The sequence below is a fragment of the Podarcis muralis genome, chromosome 17 (assembly GCF_964188315.1).
Source record: "Podarcis muralis chromosome 17, rPodMur119.hap1.1, whole genome shotgun sequence".
Classification (NCBI taxonomy): domain Eukaryota; kingdom Metazoa; phylum Chordata; class Lepidosauria; order Squamata; family Lacertidae; genus Podarcis; species Podarcis muralis.
The window spans coordinates 35,772,019-35,794,210 of NC_135671.1; the positions used below are offsets into that span (position 1 = coordinate 35,772,019).

The 22,192-nt window shown below is 42.8% G+C and overlaps 3 protein-coding genes and 1 pseudogene across 3 annotated transcripts; all 4 read right to left on the minus strand.

Annotated features, from left to right (window-relative positions):
- Nucleotides 1-1,179: 1,179 nt before the first annotated feature.
- On the minus strand, nt 1,180-2,130 carry LOC114588096 (olfactory receptor 1468-like). Its single transcript, XM_028713025.2, has one exon. It carries the CDS (start codon nt 2,128-2,130, stop codon nt 1,180-1,182), a length of 951 nt encoding a protein of 316 aa, XP_028568858.2.
- Nucleotides 2,131-7,774: 5,644 nt separating this feature from the next.
- Nucleotides 7,775-8,729, minus strand: LOC144326025 (olfactory receptor 1L4-like; annotated as a pseudogene).
- Nucleotides 8,730-9,573: 844 nt separating this feature from the next.
- LOC114587943 (olfactory receptor 1f45-like) lies at nt 9,574-10,542 on the minus strand. The gene has a single exon (XM_028712836.2). It carries the CDS (start codon nt 10,540-10,542, stop codon nt 9,574-9,576), a length of 969 nt encoding a protein of 322 aa, XP_028568669.2.
- An 8,441-nt stretch (nt 10,543-18,983) lies between these two features.
- On the minus strand, nt 18,984-21,049 carry LOC114587942 (olfactory receptor 1E5-like). Its single transcript, XM_028712834.2, has one exon. It carries the CDS (start codon nt 21,047-21,049, stop codon nt 20,114-20,116), a length of 936 nt encoding a protein of 311 aa, XP_028568667.2. The 3' UTR covers nt 18,984-20,113.
- Nucleotides 21,050-22,192: the final 1,143 nt, after the last annotated feature.

Below are 22,192 nucleotides of genomic sequence, written 5' to 3' on the forward strand. Positions count from 1 at the left end.
AGGTACCGCTCCAGTGGGAAGGTAAATGGTGTTTCCGTGCGCTGCTCTGGTTCACCAGAAGCGACTTGTCATGCTGGCCACATGACCCAGAAGCTGTCTGCGGACAAACGCCGGCTCCCTCGGCCAGTAAAGCGAGATGAGCGCTGCAACCCCAGAGTCATTTGCGACTGGACATAACAGTCAGGGGTCCTTCCCCCCCCCCAATTTTTTAAATTAATTTTCCAAATAATGTTTTAAACAAACAAACAAACAAACAAACAAACAAACAAACAAACAAACATCATTACCTTATTTGAACCTATCTTAGTATCATTGTTCAGTTACTTCCTTGTATCCCCCTGGTTGAATTTCAATATATATATATTTTAACGATTTTCCAAAACCAATATTCTCTTAAAATTAACTTAATCACTTAACCTCTTTCTTTCTACCCAATTCTGTATTTAAACATATTAATTCATCACATTACATATTTAAATCATAAGCCTAACTGGTATTTGCAGGCTTTCCAATTTAAATTATCTTAACATATTTAGCTAAGTAGTCTTTAAATTTCCTCCATTCTTCCTGATAATCCTCCTCCTTCTGACTCTTCCCGTCAGGTCAGCTAGCTCCGAAAAAACAGTCAGGGGTCCTTTAACCCTTTACCTTTACTGTTGTGTTATAGAGATCCTGGGAGCTGCTAGAATTCATCTCAAAAGTTCATTTTGACAAACTTTTGGATGGAATCTTGGGGAGGTTTCAAGTGAATGAGGGAGGCAAAATTGTCTCTGCGTTTTGGGATCAGGGTTGGTGAATTTCAACTTGGGCCACTTCTCCCAGCCTAATCTTCCACACAGGAGTGTCACAAGGAGGCAAGGAGGAGTAATGTAAACTACCCTGAACTCCATTGAAGAAGATTGGGATAAATGTGTATTAATCATAATAAATCACACCCCATCACTCAGTATTTTATTAAGCAGAAAAATCTGGTGAAAATCAGCTGTAATTAATAAACAGCTATACTAAATTGATTTTACATACCAGTTCTAACTTCTCCCTAAGAATTCTGGAATTTAAGTTTGGTGAGGATGCTGAGGACTCACAGAGATCTCTCACCCCCCACACTTAAATATGGTTTTTGACAGAGAAGGGATGACCATGAAGCCTGTTTAAATCTTCCCTGGTGTCCTTTGTCTTCTAACATCCTTGAACCATTTTCATCTTGATGATCAGTCTTCTCAAAGCAGCTTTCATCTCCTTATTCCTGAGGGTGTAAATGAAGGGGTTCAGCATGGGGGTCACCACAGTGTACATGAGAGAAGCGACAATGCTATTCTGGTCAGACTTCCTGGAGGAGGTCGGCTGCAAGTAGACCCAACAGAGGGTGCCATAGAAGAGGACTACCACAGCCAGATGAGAACCACACGTGGAGAAGGCCTTGCGCTTCCCATTGGTGGATGGGACGTTTAGAATGGTGTAAAAAATGCACACGTAGGAAATCACAATGAGGAAGAATGGGCCCAAAACATCCAAAAAGCCCTCGATTTGAGCTGTGGTCTTCACAGTGCTTGTGTCTGAGCACGCAAGTCCCAGCAATGGGTAGATCTCACAGAAGAATTGGGGGATCTCCTGAGAGGAGCAGAAGGTCAGATGGGACATTAACAGCGTATACAGAAGGGAATGGAGAGATGCCAGGAGCCAACAACCAACCACCAGTAGGAGGCAACGTTTGTGGTTCATGCGTGTGGCATAGTGTAATGGGTGGCAGATGGCCACGTAGCGATCATAAGCCATGGAAGTCAAGATGAAGCTGTCTGTGTTGCCAAACACTATGTAGAAATACATCTGCAAAAAGCAACCACCATAGGAGATGGTATTGACCTGAAAGAGGAGGTTCTGCAGCATCTTGGGGACAATCACAGAAGCAAAGCCCACGTCTGCTAAAGAAAGGTGGCTAAGGAAAAAATACATTGGTGTGTGGAGGAGGTGAGCATCAGAGTAGACCAGCAGGACAATCAGCAGGTTCCCCAGAAGGATCAACAGGTACATGGTGAGGAAGAGCAAGGCAAAGAGATGCTGATGCTCTGGCTGGGGAGAGACATCCAGGAGAATGAACTGCAATGGGCCCGTGTGGTTCTCTTCTCCCATGGCTCAGCTGTGAAAAGTAAGGGAAGAGAGTCAGGCATGTACAACTTCTTGGCACACCCACCAAATGGACCAAGGTGAATGTCTTAGGCTGGTGGGGGAAGGGAAGAGAGTCTTGCTCATCCATATGAGTGTCTGGAGGTGGCTGGAGGATGGGTGGCGGCTAATGTATTGAAGTTGAATTCCAACAAGGCAAAAGTATTGTTTCTGGGGGACGGGGTGGGCAGGTGTGGAGAACTCCCTGATCCTCAATGGGGTAACTGTGCCCTGAAGGACCAGATGCACAGCCTGGGAGTCTTCTCCCAGCTATCCATGGAGTCACAGGTTAATTCTGTGTCCAGGGCGGCTGTCTACCAGCTCCATCTGCTATGCAGGCTGAGACCTTACCTGCCTGTGCACTGTCTTGCCAGAGTGGTCCATGCTCTAGTTATCTCCCGCTTGGACTATTGCAATGTGGTCTATATAAATCTCTCTCTCTCTCTCTCTCTCTCTCTGTGTGTGTGTGTGTGTGTGTGTGTGGAATTACATGTGACTGGAAACAGAGTGTGCTTATGGGAGGTGGGGAGTAAATGCATCCCTTTGCCATCACTAAACAACAACAGCAATCTGCATGAGATGCTCTCAGTTGTCACACCATGGATTTTCTAAACTACATTGTACCTGCTCTTGGAGAAATTATTCCTTCTCTTCAGGGTTTGTGCTAAAGCATGGAAGTGGACACATGAGGAGCTCTCAAATTAAGAGAATGAGAGAACGAATCAGACTAAAAAAGGAAGGAGAGGAGAGTAGATGGTCTACCTCATTCATCCCTTCATCTCAGGAAATGTTTCTTTTAAATCTCCTGCCATTAAGAATCACATCCATAACAGCAGCGTCCTCAAGATACCACTCTGTCTGTCTGTAAACCTAGAAGGATCCTCCTGAGTACTTCTGAAATTTGTTGCAAGTCACCTTGTGGAAAATCTTTTAGAAATGAGACATGTGAATACGATGATAAATAAATAATCTTGGATGCTGACTGCTGCCTACCTAACAGATTCCTTCCTCTTCTTTACTTTCTGTAGTTGCTATTAGAACACATTCTCTAAGGAAACACTGGGGGATATTTGGCATTTACATTCACAGAAGGTATTTGTGTTTGTGTGTGAAAGTAAATTCATTTCTGCTCTACACCATAAGCCTTCTTGTTTGATCCATGTTGAGTTGATCTGCCGTTGCTCTTGTCAATATCTCAAAACGGCTGAATTACATCCTCTCTCTGCAATGGAGGACTAGTTGGGAGAGAGCAGATAGCATAAGCAAATCAACATTGTGTGGAAAGAGTTTGCAATGGAACCAAACGAAATGGATGCCTTTATAGAAAGCAGGAGAGCTCTGAGCCCCCAGCTGGAGGGTTCCAGGGCAACTACAGGGCCCAATCCCAGGTTAGCAAAGATTCCTGGCTCAAGGCAACCCAGATTTTATACAGTGCAGGTGCTCACCAGGTAAGGAATGTCCAATTTGCTCAGCAGGTTGTCATTTCAATGTGGAAGAAGTCAGATTCTAGAGGAAGTGAGCAAATGAAATGAGGTCCAGTTGTTGAAAAGGAATTGGGGTGAGCAGGGGAACGTCGTGGCATGACAATCCATTAGCACTGTGACTCAGCCAGAAATGTTGAGTTAGCGAAGCTCTCTGATGCAGACAAATGAAATGGTGTAGATTTTTCTGTCCGTCTATCGCGCAGTGTCACTGCTGATCTTGCAGTCCCTACGTTACAAAAGAGATTTATCTTCCTTTCTTGAGTGCTAGCTGGGTTGTTGCAGCATGGAAGAGCACGCATCTGCATGGCATTGGGGTATTTTTCAGTTGAGAAGATGCTTTATGTCTCTGAGGGACTTGTTTTATTTCCCTGTGTCAGTGGTGTCTGGCACTGTGTATCCCACAAGGAACTTGTTAACTTTGAAACAGCTCCCTTCACTTGGGAATCCTCCAGTGCCACCACTCCTTCCACTTGAGGAATGGCCATAGGGTGTTTCAAGTGGCGTTTGCAAGCACAGATATGGCAGACTTAAGGCTTGTTGGATCTACTTTGTTGCTAGGATGCCCCCTGTCTGCCCCCGAGTATCTACCACCCAGAGACAAGAACAGAAGAGCAAGGGGCTTCTGGGCACATTCTGAGCCCTAAGAGTTGGCTTTCAGAACCAGAACTAAACTGAGCTTATGGTCTTTGACTCAAAAGTCCACCCCTGATTAGCTATCTTCATTTCAACTGTCTAATTTAGGTGGGGAAAGTGGTTGTAGCCAGGGCTTTTTTTTTCCCAACCAGAACTTACCGGAACTCAGTTCTGGCACCTCTCAGGTGGGCACCATTGCCATTTTAGGAGAACAAGGGAGTTCCGGCACCTCTTTTTCTAGAAAAATAGCATTGATTGTAACACTGTTGTCATTGATAAACAACTGGAAATAAGAAACACTTATTGATCTGCTACAGGTCACCCAGATAGATTTACCAGTAGATCCCAGTATACCTTCTGTCCACCTCTGCACCAAAGAAGCAGGCAGCAGTTATATAAAAGAAAATCCTTTATTTTTATTGTTGCACTATTTACGGCATCTGCCGAAAACATTTTTGCTTAGGCAGATCGACTCACATATGTAGCTGACATGTATCTTAATGTGTAGTTTTATCTTATGATGTATATTTCCCTCTGAATTTCTCTAATCTTTTATTACTATTTTTATTATTTCCATCCAACAGAAAAGATACCATAACAACAGAAGAGAAATATTACACTAATCATCTCCAGTTATCTTCCGCATCAGAACTTTAAGAATCCATCATTAACACTCAGAAATACTCCATGTAACCTACAGCAATCCAAACATTTATTCCATCTTTACACGAAAATATTTTGTCAATAATGATGATGATGATATGATTTATACCTCAGCCATCTGGCTTATATAATATTTCTTAAACATTATATAAGGTTTATGGGACTATATAAACGGTAAAGGTACCCCTGAACGATAGGTCCAGTCACAAACAACTCTGGGGTTGCGGCGCTCATCTTGCCTTACTGGCCAAGGGAGCCAACATTTGTCCGCAAACAGTTTTTCGGGTCATGTGGCCAGCATGACTAAGCCGCTTCTGGCAAAACCAGAGCAGCGCACAGAAATGCCATTTACCTTCCCACTGGAGTGGTACCTATTTATCTACTTGCACTTTGGCGTGCTTTCGAACTGCTAGGTGGGCAGGACCTGGGACCGAACAATGGGAGCTCACCCCGTTGTGGGGATTCAAACCGCTGACCTTCCGATCGGCAAGCCCTAGGCTCAGTGGTTTAGATCACAGCACCACCCGCATCCTATGGGGCTATATAGTAATAACAAATTTAACATATCATATGGTATTGGGGTTATACATTGTCCCCCTTTCAATACTGTTAGTTTCTGCAAAAGTTTTGGGGCTGGCATACTGCTTCATTTCCATTTCCATGCCACCAATTTTCCAGGGATATTTTTGTTCTGCTTTTGTATTGCTGTAGTGCAAGAGCGACCCTCTGGATGGCAATAATGCAGTAACACTGGGGGAGCATGTTGTGTGGAGGGTTCAGTATCTATCCACTACTTATGCACTATTCCTGCCTGAGTGATATTTTGCAGAATGCATATGCAGCCTCCCTCCCCACCTAAAGCTTCTTGGTACCAGGCTATAGAGTTGGGAGTATCCTATACCTGGGCCTGGGAGGATGTGCATCATGGAATAGGTCCCTTTGAGAGACTGTGGAAGTTCAGTTGTGAGTTCATTTTCTTTCTGGCCTGTATCTGTGTAGTTCAGAGTTCAGCTCTGTGAAGAGGGAAATGTGGATTCTGTTCCCATATCAGGGCCTTCTGCTGGCTAGAGGCTACACTCACTGATCTGTCCGTAAACACAGAGAGTTCCTCTGTGGTGGATGTCCTTTCTCAGTGGAGAAGCACCTTCACTTCTCTCCAGTCTAGGCCTCTCCCCTCTGCCAGTGGACCTGAGGGTTAGGATTGCTCTGTCATGTGTTTTACTATTACTGTAAGTCACCTTGTGGATGTAAATAAAGAACGAATTATATTATGAATTCATTTATTATAACAGTTTTTATATATCAGTCTTTAACACAATTCACAACAGTGGTTTACAATAAAATTCAATTAACTAAAATCACTATACATAAGTAACTAATACGACATATGACCTGGGACCCTTGTACCTACGGGACTGCCTCTCCTGGTATGCCCCATGGAGGACCTTATGGTCCACAAACAATAACATCTTGAAGGTCCTGGGCCTCAAGGAGGTTAGACTGGCCTCAACTAGAGCCAGGGCCTTTTGGGCCCTGGCCCCAGTCTGGTGGAACGCCCTGCCACAAGAGACTAGGGCCCTGCAGGACTTGACATCTTTCCGCAGGACAGAGCTGTTCCGCCTGGCCTTTGGTCGGGGCTCAGTCTGACCCCTCTCCTTTTACAAGACCCTGCATATAAGCGGTCTCTCTAACTCTTCTCACCGGCTCATACAAATAGCTGAGCCTGGTGAGTACTTAAGGTTCCCAACCCCATAGTTATAGTTATAATTTGCGGGTAGCCGTCTGATCTTATTTTGATTTTAATCCAATTTTAAGCTGTATTCAGTTGATTGCTGAATTTTATGTCTTAATGTATTATATATTTTGATGTTAGCCACCCAGAGCCTGGTTCTGGCCGGGGAGGGCGGGGTATAAATAATAATAATAATAATAATAATAATAATAATAATAATAATAATAAATAAATAAATAAATAAATAAATAAAAATTTATTATTATTCAGAATTACAGCTCAAGCAGCATAAAAAGGTAATAAATGCCATCAAACAGAGATGGGGAACCCCTGGCCATCCAGATGTTGCTGGACTGCAACTTCCACCAGCCCCAGACAGCATGGACAATGGTCAGGGGTGAGCAGAGTTTTTGGTTGTTCGTTGTTGATGTCCATCTGTCTTGAGCGACAATGGAAACAGTGCCTCTGGGGCTGAAATCAAACCTCTGCATTAGCAACACCGAATGGACCTCCTCGGGTCACAAGACTGGGCAGTGTGTCTGGAGGTTCTGGGCTGCCCAGACAACAAGACCCCACTTTCAGCCTCGCTGATGTGGTCCAAAGGAAAGCAGAGCAATATGTTTGGCACCAACTTGGCTGCAGGAGTGGCTAGAAGGAGACACACAAGGCATCTTAGGAACTCCTCTCTGGATTTTGTAGGGTTTACTCCTTAGCATTTTCTTCTCCCAAAGATGCCCTGCAAGGCAATGGAGGTTTAGGACCAGAGTTTTCCTTCTCCTAAGTGGGTTACTTTCCCAGGTTGATGATCCTCAACTGCCCTCAATTCCTGCATTGCAGGGGGTTGGACTAGAGGAACTCTGTGATTCTATTATTCTCACTTCCCTCTACAGCATGTTCAGAAAACACCTTCTTGACTGTTGGACCCACTATTGGTCTCATCTGCTCAATCCCACTGTAGTCCCCCCCCATAGAAATGTAGACTAGGACTTCATAGCGTTGCACCACAGAAAAATGGCTGCCTCTCAGCTGCAGTTGTGAAGGCCCATGAAAGTGAGTACAAAGGGAAGCTGCTATGTGGCAAAAAGCACTCTGAACTGTTTCAGTGCCTTCTTCTCCATGTGATATATTCTTTGAAGGACCATTTCATGCCATTCATAGGTCCCCCAAGCTTCAGAAACCAAGCCCTCCAGAATCTCCTTGTGACCTTCTGCATCTCATTGTTCCTCAAGTTGTATATGAAAGGATTGAGCACAGGGGTGACCGCAGTATGGAATATAGATGCCACTTTCGATCTGGAGCCAGAGTAGGTAGACGATGGGCAGGTGTAGGTGCCTATCAGGTTGCCATAGTACAAGGCCGCAGTGGTGAGCTGGGCGCTGCAAATGGAGAAGGCCTTGTACCTCCCAGAGGTTGATGGGACCTTCAACACCTTGGGTACAGTGAAGATGTAGGAGAAGAGGATGAGAGGTCCAAGAGCAGCTGTGGTACCTTCGCTGACCAGCAGCATTTCAACATAGGAAGTATCTGAGCAGCTTCAATAAAGGGTAGAGGGTCACAGAAGAAATGGGGTTTTTTTTGAGACGCACAAAAGGTGAAGCCAGATACCTAAAGAACATACAACAGAGAGTGGGCATGTGCCAGGAGCCAAGACCCAGCAGTCAACAGCAGCCAGTGCATATAGTGGTGTCACGTAGTAGGTGGCAAATGGCCACATAGCGGTCTCATGCCATGGAGGCCACAATGAAGTTATCTGTGGTGCAAGAGAGCAAAAAGAAGTACCGCTGGGCCAGGCAGCCGCTATAGGTGTGTGTCTGAGCCAGCAAGATCGGAAGCATTTTAGGTACTGTGGTGGAGATGATTCCTAGATCAGTCAATGACCGATGTTTGAAGAAGAAATACACGTGGGCACACAAAAGGCTGGTGTTGGAGAAGATCAGCAAGAAAATCAAGAGGCTCCCCAGAAGCCCAAGGAGAGGAAAATGGGGAAGAGGAGTCCCTGGAAGTCCAGTGCAGATGAGAGACCCAGCAGGATGAGTAAGGTCAGTTTGTTCCATGGGTCTAAAAAGAATGTGAATGCATTCTTATTCATATATCAGTCCTGCATTTAATCTAGATGCATAGATCCATTTGGGGGTGGATAAGAAGAAATACATTTCTTTACTTAAAGCATTTGATATGCCAGCCTTCTGTTGAAAGGAATCTTGCAACCTAACTATTAAAAATAGTTAAATATTAAATTATTAATTAAATAATTAAAAATAATCAGCACACAGCACTGGAATGCCTGTATCTTTAAGAAGATTTTAAAGGTATATTAAAAGACCTGGGGGAATTTTAAATGTTCTTCATCTGGCAGTGAAGAACAGAGGCACACTGAAAGCTGCCTGATACCATCTCAGCCCAATCGTCCAGAGAACTCAGTCCTGCTGACATGGACTGACAGCAGCCCTACCTGGAGGTGCCTCGGATTGAATTTGGGACTGTTTGCAAGCAAAGCAGTTGCTCTACCTCCAAGCTAAGGCGCCTCCCCTAAATATTTGTCAACCAGGCAAGTCTCTCTTTGAAGAGAAGTGTGTGGCCACCACAGAAAAGGCTCGTTCCTGAGTTGTTACATGTCTAACGTCTGAAAGTGAGGGCACAGAAAATGACCTCAGTATTCAGGAAAGTTCCCATGGAGCAAGCAGCCTTTCTTTTAGACACCTCTAAATAGGGCTTTGAAGGTTACACTTTGAATTGTACTCAGAAGCAGTTCAGCAACTACAGCATAAATTTAGCTGGAGCAAATATTGTGGTTTTATATATGTAGCAAATGGCTGAAAAGCTAGATAAAAGTTGGCATCTTCCCACTGATTGCCCTCTTTGTTGGTTTTCCAAACTGGTGCATGGCTGAGTCTTTAATCATCTCATATCCTCTATGCCTCTTGTCCTCTGAAACCAAAGCCTTAGTAGCCTTCTCATTGCCTCGTGCATCTCAGTGTTCCTCAGGCTATATATGAAAGGATTGAGCATCGGCGTCACCACCGTATAGAATATAGAAGCCACTTTCAATCTGGAACCAGAGTAGGTGGACGAGGGGCGGATGTAGGTGCCCATCAGGCTGCCATAGAATATGGCCACAGTGGTGAGGTGGGCGCCGCAAGTGGAGAAGGCCTTATACTTCCCAGAAGCTGATGGAACCTTCAAAACCATTGATAAAATGAAGAGGTAGGAGAGGAGAATGAGTAGGAGAGGTCCAAGCATTGTTGCTGTGCCTTCAATCATGAGCAGTGTTTCAGCTGATGAGGTGTCTGAGCAGGAGAGCTTGAGCAAAGGGTGCATGTCGCAGAAGAAATGGGGGATTTCTCGGGAGCCACAGAAGGAAAGTTTAGAGATCGTAGATATATACAGTATTCCCTGGGAAAAAGACAGGAGCCAAGACCCAGAAGCCAACAGCAGGCAGCGCTTGTAGCTCATGATGGTCGTGTAATGTAGTGGGTGGCAGATGGCCACGTAGCGGTCATATGCCATGGAGGCCAAGAGGAAGTTATCTGTGGTGCAGAAGACCACAAAGAAATACAGTTGGGCCAGGCAGCCGTTGTAGGAGATGGTGTTTGATTGAGAAACCAAGGTGTGCAGCATCTTGGGCACAGCGTTGGAGCTGAATCCTAGGTCAGCCAAGGACAGGTGGCTGAGGAAGAAGTACATGGGGGCATAGAAGAGAGAGCTGTTGGAGAAGATCAGGACGATGATCAAGAGGTTCCCCAGAAGGCTAATTAGGTACATAAAGAGGAAGATGGGAAAGAGGAGCCCCCCAAACTCTGGCACAGAGGAGAGGCCCAGGAGGATGAATCCAGCAAAGCTGGTTTGGTTGTCTTGTCCCTTTTCCATGGCTCTGCTGAGAGTGGGAATAAAAGAAATGGAATCATGTTCTTATCTACACCCAGGTTCTATACTTCATCTTATGCAATAATAAAATAAATAAATCTAGTTTCAAAGATGATAGGTGCAGGGGCAGAGAAGGGGAAACAGTGACCATCTTATTATATTATAATCAAGCAGACAAATTGGGCTTCCTCTCTTCCTTGGTGCCCTTTGGATAATTATGGCCTATTAAACAGGGAGGCTATTGCTTTTGTTTATTACTGTGTTGTGCGTTTTTGTGTTTCTATACTGTAAACTGCCCTGTGATCCTTGGATGAAGAGAGGTACAGAAATTTAATAAATGAATAAAAGAATAGGCTGGCTTTATTCAGGATCTGCTGGTTTTGCACTGACTCCTTAACTACGAACCTTCTACTCCTTCCTCACAAGAATTCCAATGCTGCAATCCTGTACCCGCTTACCTGGGAGTAAACTCCATTAAATACAAAGAGCCTTACTTCTGAATAGGCGTGCAGACCATTGTACTGTAGGGACTCAGCTGTACAGCTGCAAATAAACGTTTTAAGTATGTTTTAAGTGCAACATACAATGTGACACTAGATGCCAATGGTGAGCCTTATGGGAAATTCAATGTATTTTTAAAAAATGCTTAAAGAAACATTTCCAAACCAGTTTTTATATTTGGCTATATTCCACCTAGGTTAACTATAGACTGTATTTTTAATGACTGCTTGGATTTCAGCTTCTTACTGTGTAGTGTAGTGGTTAAGAGCGGTAGTCTCGTAATCTGGTGAACCGGGTTCGCTTCCCCGCTCTTCCACATGCAGCTGCTGGGTGACCTTGGGCCAGTCACACTTCTTTGAAGTCTCTCAGCCCCACTCACCCCACAGAGTGTTTGTTGTGGGGGAGGAAGGGAAAGGAGAATGTGAGCCGCTTTGAGACTCCTTAAAGGGAGTGAAAGGTGGGATATCAAATCCAAACTCTTCTTCTTCTTCTTCTGGTAGCATTTGAAGAAAACAGTATGTAGGGAGTACCTTCTCTCAGATTAAACTACCAGAGGAAAGATATGTCTTGGTTGTTAGGAAGAAAGGGAGGGGGGAAGTGGGGAAGTTAGTAGGTCTTCAGGTTTACAGAGACTCTAAGTACTAGAAAGAAAGAAAGAAAGAAAGAAAGAAAGAAAGAAAGAAAGAAAGAAAGAAAGAAAGGTTCACTAAAGGGGAGGGGATAACAGCAGCTCCTTCTGATACCAGAGATTTCTCTAGCCTGGTGTCCAAATAACTGAATCACAGTTCTGATTTCACTCATGGCTAAAAAATTCTGAAAGTTGGCCTCTTCCCCCACCTCTTATGTGCATCCCTTTACATTTACTTACGTTGAACTGCATTTGCCACTTGGTTGCACATCTGCCAGTCAGCCTCCCTGAGTTTGAAAATGGAATTCATTATTTACCTCTGCACTCACCCAAAATAATGGTTGTTTCCTGCAAACAGTGCTGCTGGGGTCAAGTACAGTACCAGGGAGATTAATGTTGGGGAAATAGTGTCCAGATCAGAAACACTTTCTGGATTAGGCTCTGTGCAGCTGCTCCACCACCCCACCCGGCCGCTTTTTTCCAAAATGAAAATGGCCAGATTATGAACACATATTTAAAAGAATACACAATATCTAATTTTCCCCAGAGACAACGGCAAAATGACATTCAGAGGGATACCTGGGCATCTTGAAAAAGGCATTTATGAAAAAGCTCAGCAGTTTCTAAAATAAGGTTCCTGCATCTATCCTGTTCCTTTTGGAGCTGTATAGCAGGGATGAGGAGCCTGTGGCTCTCCAGATGCTGTTGGACGTCATCTCCCGTTAGCCCCAGACAGTATGCCCAAGCATGAGAGATGATGGCAGTCCAGAAACACCTGGAGGACCACAGGGTCACCATCTCTGCTGTATCGTGTCACCTGTGCAGCATCAATCACCACCCTGGAAACATAGCAGAATATTACCTACAAGGTTCAGACTCACCTTGTTGAATCTTGGTAGTTTGACAAAGGGATAGTAATGACGATGATGATAAAATGCTTTCTGCTTTCCTATATGGAGGGAAAGCAATGGGAGATTGTGCAACTAGCTTAAGGCCGCAATCAGCATAAAACAGGACCTTTAGATTTCAATGTGAAATTAATGAACTGATGGGAAGCAGGCATTCCTGTGAGAAAATAAGTCAGAGAACAGAGGATAAATGTAATCAACTGCTGATCATGCCAAATGGTAATGAAAATCCCAGCTATGCTTGCAAAGTTGAAAGGGCAAAAACGACTTGCATACCTGGACATTGGTTTCACTGAAGTAAATAAACTGAAGCAGCAGCAAAGAAGAGCATATAAACTTTGTATCAAACTGGAGAGCATTTCAATGGCATGGGCTTTGGTTGCCAAGGACAAAAGCATCAGGAGAGCATAACTCCACAGGGAAGTTGTTAATCAAAATTAGAGCACCGCACTGCAGGTTCTGTGGTATGAAATTTCCAAGTCCCTCCATACAGCCATCAGGAGATTTTCCAACCCAACTTTTACTCACTTTTCCACTTTAGTGAAAGATAACTTATGACACAAGTCCTCAGCCTTTGGGGGCCTGGGAGCATAGCTGGAAATCTAAGAAACTGTTATGGGCACCAGAAAATACCCTTTTCACAGAAGAGAAACTGGCAAGTCTCAGAACAGCCCCCTCCAAATAGGCAAAACACCCCCCCCCAAACAAACACCAACAAATAAAAAGCAGAAAACATCCTCCCACGAAAAACCCCCAGACAAGGCTCCCATATCAAATAACTCCCATCCAAAAAACCCAAAATTTATTTTTAAAAACATGGGAGGGGCATGGGGTCTTGTTTGTGAGGGTACTATGATGCCCACAGCCACATTGGGGACCCCAGACATACGCCATACCTAAGGATGAGCTTTCAGAAGAAATTTCAGAAAATAATACAATGCATGATCTTCCAAGTCATCTTTACAACAAACCTATAAGTAGGTTGGTTTTATTATTATTCCCGTGTTTGCAGATCAGGGACTGAGACAAAGGCCAGTCATGCACATTCCAATCTTTGCCTGTTAGGTAGATTTGTTTGTGCAATGTTTTCTTCAGTTTGGGGTCGGTGTGTTTTACCAACATGGAGGATATAGGGTGGTGAGCTTTGTGAAACCTCTACTTAATCCATAAGGCTTGACAGGGTAGAACTGATTGACAAGGTGGAAGTACTGGGAACCTTGGGAGGAAGTCAGCTTGCTGTTGATGCCTGGAAAGGTCCCAGAACAAATAATTAAACAGTTGGTCTGTGAGCACTTGAAAAAAGAGGCAGTGATTACTAAGATCCAACATGGGTTTCTCAAAAACAAATCATGGTACATGAATCTCATTTCTTCTTCTTTTTGATAGTACTGCAGGGTTGATGGAATGCTGTTGGTGCAGTGCTCCTTGATTTCAGTAAGGCTGAAATTTCTGTGTAAAATAGCAATAAAAAATAAGGAAAAGCTGTAAAAAAATAGATAATATAAAAAGAATAAAGTAATAATTATAAGTACATTCGATAACAGAAATGGTAAATACATTGGGAGCTGACGGGAAGTCTTTTGTATCATAAGAATGTATGGTGAAAGGGATTGTATAGGATTAAATTAGTTTTTATTTGTATATTCAATACACAAGATTGTTTTTGTTATTAATCAGTTTCAATAAAGCATTAAAAAAAATGATATGCTTGTGGATTTTGTAGCTGATTGACTGACCGAACCCAAAGAATACTCATTAATGGTTTCTTGTCTTCCTGGAAAAAAAGTTGCAAGTGGGATGCTCCAGGATTCTGTCCTGGTCCTGCTGTTGTTCAACGTCTTTATCAATGACTTGGATGAAGGAATTGAGGGGATGCTCATCACATTCGCAGATGACACCAAACTGGGAGGGGTAGCGAATGCTGCAGAAGACAGAATCAGGATTCAAGATGGCCTTAACAGTTTTGAAAAATGTAAGATTCTACACTTAGGTGGGAATAACCAGCTGCACAATTATAAAATTTGGACATATTAGACCTGGCATGTGTCTAACTCTGGCTAATGTGCCAACTTTCCTTTTATGTATTTGCTAATGTGCAAATTGAATAAGCTCCACCCCACCCCCAGTACAGACACAAGAGCTATCCAGAATCACATCTGATCAGCCCGGACACCAGAGCCGTCTTTCCTATTGGGCTTACTGGCGTGTTGCGCCAGGGCGCTGGCCTCTCAGGGGTGCCCCAGCGAGTGGGGGAGCTGTGTGGCTTTGCCGACGGCCTCCCCTTTCCCAGCATGCCCACCAGCTGTGCCCCGTCAACCATATGGCTGGCGGGCATGCAGCTTCCTTCCCAAGCCTCCGCGGGAGGAGAGCAACTCTGGGAAACGGGGGGAGGGGGCCACCAGAGGGATCTTTGAACCACGGCGCTGGATATGCTTAAGACGGCCCTGCCAGACATGGAGGTCCAGCTCTGAGGGTCTTCTGGCGGTTCCCTCATTGTGAGAAATGAAGTTACAGGGAACCTAGCAGGGGGCCTTCTGAGTAGTGGTGCCGACCTTGTGGAACTCCTGTCAGATGTCAAAAAGATAAATAATTCTACAATCTTCCATAGACACCTGAAGGCAGCCTTGTATCGGGAAGCGTTTAATGTGTGATGTCCTGATATTCAAAACTTGCCACACACACTCCAGGTGCAAGATGTTCACACTAGGGCTGGCCCACCCATGAAGCAAAGTGAGGCGATTGCCTCAGGCAGTAGGATCCACAGGGAGGCAGATCTGGCCTCCAATGAATGAATTGGCCACTGCTGCTCTTTATTTATTTATTTTAAATGATATTTATTACTTTTTTCAACACAACATTACAAACAAAAAAAAGAAAAGAAAAAGAACAATACAAATACAATACAAAAACACTACACAACACCAACACATCAAACCAACAAAACAAAGCAAAAATAAACAAAAACAGTTTAAAAACACCTCAAACATTTTCAATATCTTATCTTTCATTCACTTATTTCCAACGACCTCCTCACACCTCCCTTTTTGTATTCCACTTCTATTAATTGTTTCAGCAATTCCTTTCCATCTTCCTCTGTTTTCTATTCTATAATTATCTTAACACATTCTTGCCTTATTTTTTCCTTTAATTTTCTATTAATCTATTTATACTTAATTCCTTATAACATTTCTACTAAAGCCATATAACTTCATTCCAACATTCTTCTAACATTCCTTAATTTTACAATATTTCTATAAATAGTCTTTAAACTTTTTCCAGTCTTCTTCCACCGACTCTTCTCCCTGGTCTCGGATCTTGCCAGTCATTTCCGCCAATTCCATATAGTCCATCAACTTCATCTGCCATTATCCAACACTTCAGTACTTTCAAGAAGCAGCCATTCTCTCAGCCAGCAAAAAGCAGATGGTTCACAACAAAGTTTAGGGGTCTGGCAGGGCAAGTCCACCTCCTTCTGGCCACTGCTGCTCCTTCCTGATCTAGATCTTCACTCATTCCTTCTTCCCCAAGGGGGACACCATTTTGTGGTTCACTTCACATGCCCAAAGGTCTTGCACTGGCCCTGGCTCACGCATTACAAATATTTTAATTGTACAACTCTGAGAGGATTGGAAACGTTTCTGTGAAGTCACTGCATGCATCCATTTAAAATGGGTGTATACTTTTACCCTTATGCCCAACAAAGAATTTGCACACCAGTAAATAGAGGAAGATTGGTTTATTACAGAGAAATGAAAGCAGTGCCCAGCAATGCAAGGAGGGAGCTGAAGAACAAAATAGGAAAAGGTAAGGGAACACCCAGCTACTTGAAATGAATTCAAATCTCCAGGGAATGATGAGCTGCACCAAGGGTCCTAGAAGGAGCTCGAGGATGTAATCTCAGAACCTCTGTCTATAATCTTTGAGAATTCTTGGAGAACAAGTGAGGTCCCTGCTGTGTGAAGGCGAGCAATTTTTGTCCCCATCTTCAAAGGGGGGTGGGAGGAAGACCAGTCAGCTTGACACTGATACCAGAAAAGGTCCTAGAACAAAGAATTATTGTACTTGATAAGTCTGTGAGCATTTAGAAAAGGATGCTGTGATTACCAAGACCCAGCATGGCTTTCTCAAAAACAAGTCATACCAGACAAATCTCATTTTTTATTTTATTTTATAGCATTACAAGTGGATCAGGGGAATGCTGTGGATGTAGAGAGTCTTGATTTCAGTAAGGCTTTTGACAAAGTCCCCCTCTAGAGGAGATATGACAGTCATCTTCAAATACCTAAAGGGCTATCACATGGAAGATGGATCAAGCTTGTTTTATCCTACTCCAGGGCGTACAATCTGAACCAATGGCTTCAAGTTACAAGAGATTCCAGCTAAACATCTGGAAAAACTTTCTGAAGACAGTGGAACGAACTTCCTTGGACGTAGGTGGCCTCTCCTTGGGAGCTTCTTAAGCAGAGGTTAGATAGCCACCAACCATGAATGCTTTAGTTGAGATTCCTTCATTGCAAGGGGTTGAACTAGATGACCCTCAGGGTCCCTTCCAACTCTACATTTCAGCAATTGTATGATTCTATGATTCTAAATGGGTGCTGTCTTGGGCAGCAAGATTACACATATCTGGGCAGCAATGCAATCATTAAGTCAGTGTTTCTCAAACTTGGGTCCCCAGCTGTTGTTGAACTAGAATTCCCATCACCACTGACCACTGGTCCTGCAAGCTAAGGATTGTGGGAGTTGTAGTTCAACAATAGCTGGAAACCCAAGTTTGAGAAACACACTGTGTGAGTGAATAATGCAAAGACCATTTGGTTGCCTTTACTATTCCTGAATCATAAATCTACTCTTGGAAGATTTAATTATCTATTTGAAGTCTGGTTACTACTTACAGGGGAGTGATTTTTAATATAAGGCAAATGTAAGATTATGATGCTGATCTTTAGTTTTTTTGTCAATCAATCCTTTATTAGGCATATCAAACCCCACATTATAAAACAAACACCGTATACAGATTGTGGAAAATACGAATTCAGCATAACAATTTGCATAAATAATACAGTATAACACTACCACATCACCGGCCAATCAAGAACCACTAAATCTCTCTATAATGGCCCAGTCTTTCCACATGGACAGCACACAAAAATTTAGCCACTATTAAAGTAATTTGATCATTCCTGTCCGAGAGCAGGTCCTGAACTGTTGGTGGCATAGAACCGAGCCTGTTAAGTTGTAAGGCCTCTAATAATTGTCTTCCGGCATAAATGCCAAAATCACAAGAAAAGAAAATATGCTCCAATGTATCGGGTTCCTGCCTACCACATTTGCAGAGATGCTCTGCTTCTGGGAGAGCTAAATATCTTCCTCTTACTATCATCAAGGGAAACATATTAAATCTGGCTAGCATAAACAGCCTGCACAGTTCATGATTCTTCAGATTTGTCATGTAACCCTTTTGAAAATCTCTACACAAAGGGAGATTTAAATAGAGAGGAGAGCAAGTGCTGTGCTTTGCAACCTCAAGAGTGGAGAGAACACTTTTTCCTGTAAAATTCTTCCTGGTAATTTCCCAGGTATCTTTGGCGTCAGAATTTTCAAAGTCAATTAGATGAAGCCCTATTGAGTTCAATTTTCTCCTACAAATCAATGATAAATTGTAAATTACATTATCACTTAAGAGGTCGTAAAGGAGAGAGTTAGGAGATAGGGCTCTATAATGCAGGAAGATCCAATATTCCAAGGTTCTCAGCCATACTCTTACTGATAAAGGAAGTATTCCCAACTCACAACATATTGATTCATATTTAATGGAATTTGCAAGTCCTAATAATGACCTCAGAAGGAATGCATGAAATTTATCCAACCTCTTAAGGTCACCTGAAATCCACACTGGGGTGCCATATAAAAGTTGGGCACAAAGTTTCATATCAATCACTTGCAATACAGCTGGAATATATCTATTTCCTACAGGAGAAAAAAAAATAGGATTTAATATGGTGAGCTGTCACTTTAGCCTTAGCCATTGCAGCACAGATATGTGTGTTCCAATTCATGTTATTTTTAAATACAATTCCCAGATAATTGAAATGCTTAACTTCTTGCATTAGATGTCCATTGGTTATCCAATTTTTTTGGTTCCCTCTCTTTGTAAATTGCATAATTTTTGTCTTATCATAGTTAATTTTGAGGTTATTAAGAGAGCAAAAGTTTGAAAAGCTCTTAAATATTTTTTTTAAGCCTAAAGAGGAAAGTGAGATAATTACCGCATCATCTGCATAAAGTAATTAAAAAACTGGGATATTATTTAAATAAGGAATATGAGTGGTTACATTTTGAAGAAATAATGAAAGGTCAGATAAAAAGAGATTAAATAGGGTAGGGGCCAGGATACAGCCTTGCCTAACTCCTCGGTTATTCAGAATTGGTCCTACAAATCTACCATCTTTTGAAACTTTAACATATATTTGGTTATTGGAGTGTAAACTTTGAATCAATGTAAGCAGGTATGGGACAATACCAAGGTGTTCTAATTTGGTCCACAGTTTATTACGATCGACCGAATCAAAGGCACTTTTTAAATCTACAAATGCCACAAAAAGTCTTTGTTTGTTTCTCAAGACATATTTGTCTACAAGATGACTTAACACTAGACACTGGTCAAGAGTTGAAGAACCTGTCTTGAAACCAGCTTGTTCCTTACCTTTTGTAAGCATCGATTCTTCCAGTTTAATAAGCAGGAATTTGGCATAGATTTTACTTATGCATGGTAACAAACTAATAGGCCTGTAATTCTCTTGGCAATTCCTATCACCTTTTTAAAAAATCGGCACCACTATTGAGTTATTCCATGATTTAGGTACAAGGACTAAATGATTAATAGAGTTAAAGAGCCGGACAAGATTAGTGGCCCACTATTCCACATTTAATCTCAGCAGATCTAGTGAGATGCCGTCCATATCAGGGGATTTTCCTTGCTTTAACGAAAGAATTATCTTTTTCATCTCCTCAACATTAATTTGAAATTGTGTGGTTATTACTGAAGAAGATTTAAAATTTTCCATCTTAAAAACTTGCGAATCATAAAAAACAGCAGTAAAATGCCTAATCCAAGCTTCATCACTTATATTAGGAAAGTCAGTGGTAGCTTTTATTGAAAGGAGTGAGCAAAAGGTTTTGGTATCTTTAATTTCTAATGCAGTGACAATTTTAGACCATTTGGCTTGTGAAAACACAGATATTTTTTCCAGGAGCATGTTCTTAAAAGCGTTTTTCATTTCAAAATAGGTATTCCAGAGACCTTGGGAGTTAGTGATAGAGGCTTCTTTTAGACAGGCTCTGAGTTCCATCTTATGGTTGATACATTCTTTATCAAACCAATTATACTTATTTGAAGGTTTTTTTTTGCTGAACTGGAGATTTCAAAAGGAAGAAAATAATTCCTGAATTAGTATTAGGGTTAATATATTTGTTCTGCTATCCAAGTGATGTTGGCTCCCACTCCTGCTACTATAAGGTGTGACAGCAAAAGACACTAATGAAAATGGCGCCTAATGATCCTCTTCAAGGCTGCTTTCATCTCACTATTCCTGAGACTGTAGATGAAGGGATTCAGCATAGGGGTCACCATGGTATACATGACAGCAGCCACAGTGTCCTTGCGATCCGAGTTGTTGGAACGTGGCTTGAAATAAATCCAGCTCACAGTGCCATAAAACAAGACCACCACAGCAATGTGGGACCCACACGTGGAGAAAGCCTTTTTCTTTCCAGAGTTGGATGGAATCTTGAGGATGGTGTAGAAAATGCCCATATAGGAGATGACGATCAGCAAAAACGGTCCCAGGACCTCCACCGACCCTTCAGTCAGAATCAGCATTTCTATGACACTGCGGTCTGAGCAAGAGATCTCCAACACAGGGTAAAGATCGCAGAAGAAATGTGGGATCTCTCTAGAGTTACAGAAAGACATGTGGGACATCAAAATGGTATAAAGCAGAGAGTGGACAATAGGGATAACCCAGGACACTGTTGCGAGGAGGAGGCAACGCTTACGGCTCATCAGGGCAGAATAACGCAGGGGGAAGCAGATGGCCACGTAACGGTCGTAGGCCATGGAAGCCAACAGGAAGCTGTCTGAGTTGCCAAAACACACATAAAAGTACATCTGGACCAGGCAGCCATGATAAGAGATGGTCTTTTTCTGAGACAACAAGTTTTCTAGCACTTTGGGGATGGTGGTGGAGGTGAAGCCCAAGTCAGCTAAGGCAAGGTGGCTGAGGAAGAAATACATAGGAGCTTGGAGGAGCCGTAAATCAGAACGGATCAAGAAGATGATTGTTGCGTTCCCCAGAAAGGCCAGCAGGTACATAGAGAAGAATAGCAGGAAGAGGAGCCCTTGGAACTCTGGCTGGATTGGGAAGCCATGGAGGAATAACTCAGAGAAGTCTGTTGCATTCCCAGGACTCATTAGGCTAAATCTGCCGTAGGGGCAAGAAGAAGAAATGTTTAGGCTAGTAAATTCTCCACCCTCTGCTTGCTAGCTGCCCAAACTGAACTATGCAGAAATCCCTCTTTCCTCTCCTCATATCATATTCTCCATCTCTGTTTTTGAGATACTGCCAGACATTGACATAGCAAGGGACTTTAAGACTCTGGATTAGAAGCTGAAGGGCCTTAGGGTACAGGTGGTTTTTTCATCACTGTGGGCTAAAGGTCACATCCACACCAAGCATTTAAAGCACACCTGACAAACATAGTAAGTCTCTCCCCCCCCCCCCCAATAATTCTGAGAACCATACTTTGCTAAGGGTGCTGGGAATTGCTTCTCTATGAGTGGTAAAATACAGATCCCAGAAGTCTTTGGGGATAGGCATGTGCTTTAATTGTACTGAGTGAATTCAGCAGATACTGATTAGTAACCATTAAAAAATCCTCAATAGGTTTCTTGGATGTTAGAAGCTTTTAAGTGGGTAACACATTGTTTCACCAATCTATGAGCAGTGAGAGATTCCAGAGGTACCAGTGTGATAGGAATTTTGAGGTCTTAGATATATGGTAATGTTCATAAGTGTACCAACCAAGCATGTACATAGATCAGCACAGGAAGACCAACCTGAAACCATTTTGATTCCCAAACTGACCAAATGTTTTCTCTGCAAGGTCAAAGGAAAATGGAAAAGCCTCCCCATTGTCTTTTCCTTCACAAATCCTGTCTTAAGGGTATCTGAAGAAGTGTGCATGCACACGAAAGCTCATACCAAGAACTAACTTAGTTGGTCTTTAAGGTGCTACTGCAAGGAATTTTTTTTGTTTTGACTATGGCAGACCAACACGGCTACCCATCTGTACCTGTCTTAAGGGTATGTCTGTGTTTGAATAGGGTGTGAGCCTGTGACATGGCCCATTACAAAAGACTGGCTAGGCTCCCCAGGCAATCCAATCTAGTAAGCAGGTATCCAATCAAGTAACCTGCCAGACAGGAGAAAAACAACATTCACATTTCTGTTTTAGACCGCCTTTTCTGTGATGTAGGTATGATGTATCAGAGGGGTGGTCTTAGGTTACACCCCTTCTGTGATGTATGTATGATGTTTCTGGGGGTGGTCTTGAT

Excerpts from the sequence above, each read along its gene's own strand:
- LOC114588096 (XM_028713025.2), bottom strand. The coding sequence starts at position 2,130 with ATGGGAGAAGAGAACCACACGGGCCCATTGCAGTTCATTCTCCTGGAT.
- LOC114587943 (XM_028712836.2), bottom strand. The coding sequence starts at position 10,542 with ATGGAAAAGGGACAAGACAACCAAACCAGCTTTGCTGGATTCATCCTC.
- LOC114587942 (XM_028712834.2), bottom strand. The coding sequence starts at position 21,049 with ATGAGTCCTGGGAATGCAACAGACTTCTCTGAGTTATTCCTCCATGGC.